This window comes from Doryrhamphus excisus, linkage group LG3 (genome assembly GCF_037039965.1).
Source record: "Doryrhamphus excisus strain RoL-2023G ecotype Guam linkage group LG3, RoL_Dexc_Guam_v1.1, whole genome shotgun sequence".
NCBI classification, from domain to species: domain Eukaryota; kingdom Metazoa; phylum Chordata; class Actinopteri; order Syngnathiformes; family Syngnathidae; genus Doryrhamphus; species Doryrhamphus excisus.
Window position 1 is genome coordinate 25,366,305 of NC_136359.1, and position 7,893 is coordinate 25,374,197.

The 7,893-nt window shown below is 38.3% G+C and overlaps 1 protein-coding gene across 1 annotated transcript; it reads left to right on the forward strand.

The window, feature by feature from the left end:
• Positions 1–203: 203 nt before the first annotated feature.
• On the forward strand, positions 204–7,176 carry ccn1l2 (cellular communication network factor 1, like 2). The gene is made up of 6 exons (XM_078789280.1): positions 204–360; positions 437–504; positions 1,352–1,565; positions 4,063–4,422; positions 6,003–6,199; positions 6,555–7,176. The coding sequence occupies exons 1-6, from the start codon at positions 204–206 to the stop codon at positions 6,861–6,863; spliced, it is 1,305 nt and encodes a 434-aa protein (XP_078645406.1). The 3' UTR covers positions 6,864–7,176.
• The last annotated feature ends 717 nt before the right edge of the window (positions 7,177–7,893 follow it).

Here is a 7,893-nt window from a genome sequence, read left to right on the forward strand (position 1 = left end):
AAAAAAACAGCACAGTACTCCTGTCATATAGAGGATCTTTGACTAGCATTTAGGCGGTCCTAGCTATGTCCTTTGAAACAAAGCTCCTGTTATTTATGAAACATAAATAAAAACATATTGCTTACGTCTGTTTTTGCAGCGTAAGACTACGGAATGTAAATATTACATACTGTACATGCCTGCCAGGTTAACCTAGATATGCCATGATTGCAGACGTCCGTGGGAATGACACCTTCCTTCACGACACTTTCTCCTGGCATCCCGAGGGGGCGGGGTCGTGGGTGTTTATAAGTACTGGCCCCCGCTGGGTGGACGCTCTTGGAGAGGTCCAGCTGAGCCACAGCAGCGGAGGCGACTACTGTACACGCGTGGACTTCAATGCTGTGGATTTATCTCATGAGCAGGACTTTGGACGCAACTTTCTCTCCACCGTCAGCAAAGATGCTTCCTCTGACGCTACATCACTTCCTGTCCACGCTGGCTCTCTGCAGTGCTGCTATGATGGTAAGATGTACTCACTCAACACATACTGGACACCAGGGGGCTCAAACTCGATTTACCTGGGGGCCACTGGGGCTAGGGTCTGGGCAAGGCTGGGCCGCATCAGGTTTTACAAAAAAAACAAAAAACACATTTATCAAAAACGGAAAAATATACAAACTTTTTCAGTGCTTTGGTTCCGATTTTCTACAATAAAAGCTCTGATAAAACATTCCACTGTTCTCAAATATCTTAATTTTTATTTTTCTACACAAAATAAGATGAAAAATAAATAAACAAATCAAGAATAAAGAAAATCAATCAATCAGTAATAAATAAATATAATAATAATAATAAAAAGTTAAGAAAGCACATATAGTTGGTGGGTAGACAAATGATTTTTTTCAGATTAAAATGAACAAAGCATTATTAGAGCCCTGTAGACATGACAAAACACGACTATAGTCACATTTATACTCTTTTTATTTACAACATATTGCGCAACTGCAGGGTCTTGAGACACATGCTAACTCGCTAACTAGAGAGCTAGCCACCTAAACGGTAGCCTTCAAGTTATTTCCTTTCAACTTAAATAGCCAAAAACTTACCACTTCCACACGGATAGGGAGGATAACTATTAACAGTTATTTAACCTTTAACATGAACATGAATCAAACGTAATCATTTTTTCTGGGTACATGATACCATACAGCATCCATATCAAACAAACATTAAACTTTCATATCAAGGCGGGGGCCTCAAACTAGTGTCCTGCGGGCCACATTTGGCCGGCGGGCCGCGTGTTTGAGACCCCTGCTGTACACACAGTATGTCACAGATTGTGGTCTGACCTCTGACCCCGCCCCCCCAGGCTGATGGCGAATGCCCGCCGGTGTGCTCCTGCGCCCCCTCGTCCCAAGTGTGCCCACCAGGGGTCAGCTGGGTGAGCGACGGCTGTGGTTGCTGTAAAATATGCGCACGTCAGTTCAATGAAGACTGCAGCGCCAACCAGCCCTGCGACCACATCAAGGGACTACGCTGCCACCTGGGGGCCGGAGGGGACCCCGAAAGGGGGCTGTGTCGGGGTGAGTGGAAAGATCACGATTCATCTCACACGTTTAAAGTGCACTCATGTCGTGCATCCAAATGGGATGGACTGAAAGCAACAGCATCAGCCCTGAACTGGTCATCAGCTCTTTTTTTACATTATAAGAGCCCTGCAGACATGACATAACACCCCTATAGTCACTGTTACACTGCCATTACCCAATAGAGTAGACTTAATGACAGACGATTGGACATACCAGAGATAAATAAGATGAATGCTCATGTGTGTTGATGAAAATGTGTTCTGGTGCTACAGGGAAGCTGAGTGGGGGGTGGACAGAAAGTGATGGGTTTTAGTTTAGCAACAGTAGCCATTGCTCGGGATTATTGTGCCTGTCGTCAGCTCATTCAAACCTGCAATAAAAGCCTGCTAAGTTGGTGACCAAGTCTGGTGCTTGTGCATCTCACCCAACATCGAGTGACCAGTGTAGAATACTACATACCGTAGGTACTTTTCAATATTAAATATTAGCATACTAAATATAATATTAATATTTTATTAATAATATATATATATATATATATCAAGGTTTGTCAAAAATATATTAACTAATTGTTTTGTGGTTGAATACAGCTTATTATTACTCTAAAGTATACTTAGAGAAACAAATGTTAAATATTTTTATATATAATATAATATAATATAATATAATATAATATAATATAATATAATATAATATAATATAATATAATATAATATAATATAATATAATATAATATAATATAATAAATTATATTATTTAATATAATATAATATAATATATTCAATAAGCATATTTTTGAGTAATAATAAGCTATTCAACTGTAGTATTGTAGTATACTACAACTAGTATACTAGTATACTAGTATTCAACTGTATTGAATGCTGTATTAATTTAATTTAATTTAATTTAATTTAATTTAATTTAATTTAATTTAATTTAATTTAATTTAATTTAATTTAATTTAATTTAATTTAATTTAATATTTGTTTCAATAAGCATATTTTTGAGTAATAATAAGCTATATTCAACCACAAAACAATTAGTTAATATATTTTTGACAAACCTTGATATAGTGATAAAGTGATAAAGTGATATAGTGATACTGATATAGTGATATAGTGATATAGTGATATAGTGATATAGTGATATAGTGATATAGTGATATAGTGATATAGTGATATAGTGATATAGTGATATAGTGATACAGTGATATAGCGATATAGTGATATAGTGATATAGTGACACAGTGATATAGTGATATAGTGATACAGTGATATAGTGATATAGCGATACTGATATAGTGATATAGTGATATAGTGATATAGTGATACAGTGATATAGTGATATAGCGATACTGATATAGTGATATAGTGATATAGTGATATAGTTATATAGTGACATAGTGATATAGTGATATAGTGATACAGTGATATAGTGATATAGCGATACTGATATAGTGATATAGTGATATAGTGATATAGTGATATAGTGATATAGTGATATAGTGATATAGTGATATAGTGATATAGTGATATAGTGATATAGTGATATAGTGATATAGTGATATAGTGATATAGTGATATAGTGATACAGTGATATAGTGATACAGTGATATAGTGATATAGCGATACTGATATAGTGATATAGTGATATAGTGATATAGTGATATAGTGATATAGTGATATAGTGATATAGTGATATAGTGATATAGTGATATAGTGATATAGTGATACAGTGATATAGTGATACAGTGATATAGTGATATAGCGATACTGATATAGTGATATAGTGATATAGTGATATAGTGATATAGTGATATAGTGATATAGTGATATAGTGATATAGTGATACAGTGATATAGTGATACAGTGATATAGTGATACAGTGATATAGTGATATAGCGATACTGATATAGTGATATAGTGATATAGTGATATAGTGATATAGTGATATAGTGATATAGTGATATAGTGATATAGTGATATAGTGATATAGTGATATAGTGATATAGTGATACAGTGATATAGTGATACAGTGATATAGTGATATAGCGATACTGATATAGTGATATAGTAATACAGTGATATAGATGATATAGTGATATAGTAATACAGTGATATAGATGATATAGTGATATAGTGATATAGTGATATAGATGATATAGTGATATAGCCATACATCATACTTGTACAGTTGCACAAAAATGGGACACTGAGCCCATTGGCTTGTGTGACATCCTGTCACCCTAACTTCCTGTTCCTTTCCTTTGGCTTTTCTTCATAAGTACAACGTGTACTTTTCTGGAACTCGCTATGCCACCGGACTGAAAGTTCCGTATAAAATCAGATCAGCAATTCAAGTACCGTTTCACCCCCTAATATGGTATTACAAGTCTAGTCTTTTTGATGAATATATGTTTATTTATGTGTCCAGAAAGCATATTGCGTCCTCATAATTCTTTGCGTGTGTGTTGTGTCATGCATGATAACAGCGGAGGCGTTGGGTCTTCCATGTGAGTTCAACGGCCAGTTGTACCAACACAGCGAGAACTTCCAGCCCAGCTGTCAGCACCAGTGCACCTGTATGAACGGCGTGGTGGGCTGCATGCCCCTCTGTCCTCACCAGGTCCCCCTGCCCACCTGGCAATGCCCGCGGCCCCGGCTGGCGAGGCCCCAAGACGCCTGCTGTGAGGAGTGGCTTTGTGACCATGACAACCGCATCAGAGAGGAGCCCGAGGAGCCGCCCCGCATCCCTCTGTCGGACGCTCAGAATCTTCCAAACCACATCGGTGCCTTGCTGCCACTCAAGCCACGGCCTCGCCAGCCAGCCACCGGAGGAGTCGTGTTCAGAGGTGATGTTTACAGCCCCCCCCTTCATGCCTGCCTTGCCCATTAACCTCTTAAACCCTCCAGAGGCTTCTAGAAGAAGACACATCCAACATAAGTAAGCTTTTTCTCTGCGAGGATAATCTTGGTATCAAGTAAACCTACTTGCTACTGGATGAGAGTAAATAGAGCTGTTTGTTCACCGCCTTTTAGGGGTAGAGGAATGATGCTGGAATGACAGTGTTGGCCTCATATTACAAATATACAACATAAGGTGGACAGAAATATTTCAATATTCAACAAAGCAAAATTTGTTCTCCACACTCTTTATTGCCCTCTGGTTCTACCATATCTTACTTATTGTGTGGAAATATGGGCTAATAACTATAAAAGCAATCTTCACTGGCTAAATGTACTGCAAAAAAGGCCAGTAAGGATAATTCATAATGCCGCCTACAGAGAACATACTAACTCCTTATTTGTAAAATGACAAATACTTCAACTTGCTGATATAGTTCATCTTCAAACAGCTAAAATAATGCATAAGGCTAAAAATAAGCAATGAGCTAAAATGTCATCCAATACTTCTCTACAAGAGAGGAGAAATATGATCTCAGGGAAGAAGTACATTTGAAACACTTCTATGCTAGGACTACGTTATGCTAGCCATAGCATTTCAGTATGTGGAATCAAACTATGGAATGGATTGAGTAAGGAAATCAAACAATGAACAACGATGAGCCAATTCAAGAAACAATACAAGCAGTTGATGTTTGCTAAATCCAAGGATGAAGAGTCTTGAACCAGTCATGATGTGCTATATATATCACTATATTGACACGCACTATGGTACCCATTATGGCATTGGATGCTCATATCACCCAGTACTTCGCTATGTGACAAAAAAAATCAAAAATAATTAAAATTCAATCATTAAAAAAATTAACAAATTTTAATTTTTTTAATTTTTTTTAATTAAAAAATTAAAATTAAAAAATACAACTAATTTTTTAACTATATTAGAAAGCAGGAAGTGAACAAATGTAACAGTTAGCAACACTGCTAAGTTTGCTACACAAGTGTTTTGTTTATGAAATTATTCATATCAAAGTTAGAAGTTTTGGTTGAGCTTTTAGCTGACGTTCTTGCAGTTACATATGTCATGTGTGTATTGATACCGCCGTTCTGTAGTAGTTACCATAGCAACACATACTGTATGCAACCACATTACCCCCTTATACATCAACACATGTATAAAACCAGTATACTGTATGCAAATGAGCACTGGGACATGTCTTGATTGTCTTTTCAGTCTTCTTCGCCTTCTGGACACTCAGAGTTGCACAACACTTACATACGACTGATAGAAAAAAGCTGAGAGACACACAACAGAAGTATTGCTCCCGCTCACACAAGCTGAACTCTCACTTCCACATGATTAACTTTCACTTTAATTACATTTTAGCCTCTGTCTACTTTCATTCCGGGATCATTGAGCCCAGCGCTGTAACCAAATATATTGCTCTTTTTTAAAATACAATTTGAAAAGATATATTTGCTGGTATAAAGACTGATGTTAAATATATTTATTCTTTCTCTGTGACAGATTCTCTCCTCCCATCTGATCCATTGCTGGAGTCCAGCTGTTTCCCACAAACCACTGAGTGGACAGAATGCTCCGCCTCATGTGGGATGGGTCTGTCGAGTCGTGTTACCAATGACAACCCAGACTGTCAAATGATCAGAGAAACCAGGCTGTGTCAGATTCGACAGTGTGACCAGGAGCTTCTTCTCGCTATTTGGGTATGCTAACAAGTTTCCATGTACTGTACAACCATGGTTGGTGTAGTGTCATCATTACACGACAACGGTAAAAGTACACAAACTGAGGCATGATGTTCACAGTTAACTAAAAAAAACCACACTAACCGGGGTGTACGCTAACCGAGGGTCCACTGTATTCTCAATCAGATTTTTGGTACAAAGCTTTTGGCTCACTATAGAAATGAGATGATGGCTCACATCTGCTATTGCTACATTTTTAAATAATCATAAAAACCATTTAGCATCTTGTTCCCTACTGACCCCAAAATGAAGGAACCGAGACCTTAAAACCGAGGCACACACTGAAACACCTCCACATGTCCATGTATTTCAGGAAAAGCAGGGTAAGAAGTGTCAGAGAACTGTTCGGCCCCAGGAACCAGTCCAAATCACCTTTGCTGGATGCTCTACCCTACAACGATACCGCCCTCGAACCTGTGGATCTTGCACGGACGGCCGCTGCTGCAAACCGTCTCTTTCTCGCACCGTGCGGCTGCGCTTCCTTTGCCCGGACGGTGAAAGCTTCTACAGAAATGTCATGTGGATCCAACGCTGCAGCTGCAGGAGCAGCTGCCATGCACACAGCAGACCTTCAGGTCCTTCACTCAGCCTCCACAATGACATTCACACCTTCAGGCACTGAGTCACCAGGCCGCAAAGACTCTGCATCGACCCCTTCTGACCCTTTAACTCCACCCTTGGCAATATACTCGCTTGCACTTGAAGCTTCCTGCCACAATGACATCACTTTCACTAGAGGTGCGATCCCTCCGTGTTCCAGGAGAACACACTGTGCAGCTCTGTGAAAATGTCGGCATAAAGCTTGTACTGAAAACGGATTTATTTATTTGTACATGTACTATGTCCACTTCATCTGTTTCTGCAGAGACCAGGAACAATTGAAAGGCATTTTGTCATGCATTTGCAATGAAACATTAAATGTTGTTTTGTATTAAAGCCTGAATGAAGGGTCCGTCTGTGTCTCACAGCCCCGTCCATCATAAAGCATTATTTCTCACTTACACTGTGTAAATTAGGATTTGCTCATTCAGCACATTTAGCCACACTCCATCATTTTTGCCGTAGATTCAGCAAGGGACAAAATGTTAAAAAAAAGTTAAATAAAGCTTAGAAATTAATTTTTATTTGACTGGAGTAGGAAGTAAGTATTTGGGCAAACTGACTCTGACAGGCCAGTTTTTATTTTAGTCCTGTGCCTTTAAGAAAACCTCCTAATGTCAAGTCATTATGTGGATAAAAGACAGCTTTCACACAAACACTCTCTTCCATTCAAACCTCGACACCGCCGTGGGCAAGACCAAAGAGCTGACCTGATTGAAGACCAGAATGGATTACAAAAGCGCCAGCAAGAAGCTTGGTGAGAAAGAGAGCTCTATTGGTGCAATCATTTGTGAATTTATAAAAAAAACTATGATTGTGAGAAAGGTGAGGGATGATGTCAAGGGAGTTGGGAGCAGCAAGAATGTAATGGGCCAACATATTTAGACAATTCAACAATTTATGATTTCTGTCGTTTTTAGTCCATTAACTGCTCACACATTTCTCAATGATTTCAAACAATGCCGACATTAGGACTTTTTTGAAAAAGTTCCCAAATTTTCCATAATTCTGTGACCATTGAATATGAATGGATTATTGCAATGTCTCCCCTT

Excerpts from the sequence above, each read along its gene's own strand:
- ccn1l2 (XM_078789280.1), top strand. The coding sequence starts at position 204 with ATGATTGCAGACGTCCGTGGGAATGACACCTTCCTTCACGACACTTTC. Across the intron at positions 361-436 it reads CAGCAGCGGAGGCGACTACT|CAAAGATGCTTCCTCTGACG; the intron begins GTACACGCGTGG and ends CTCCACCGTCAG. Across the intron at positions 4,423-6,002 it reads CGGAGGAGTCGTGTTCAGAG|ATTCTCTCCTCCCATCTGAT; the intron begins GTGATGTTTACA and ends TCTCTGTGACAG.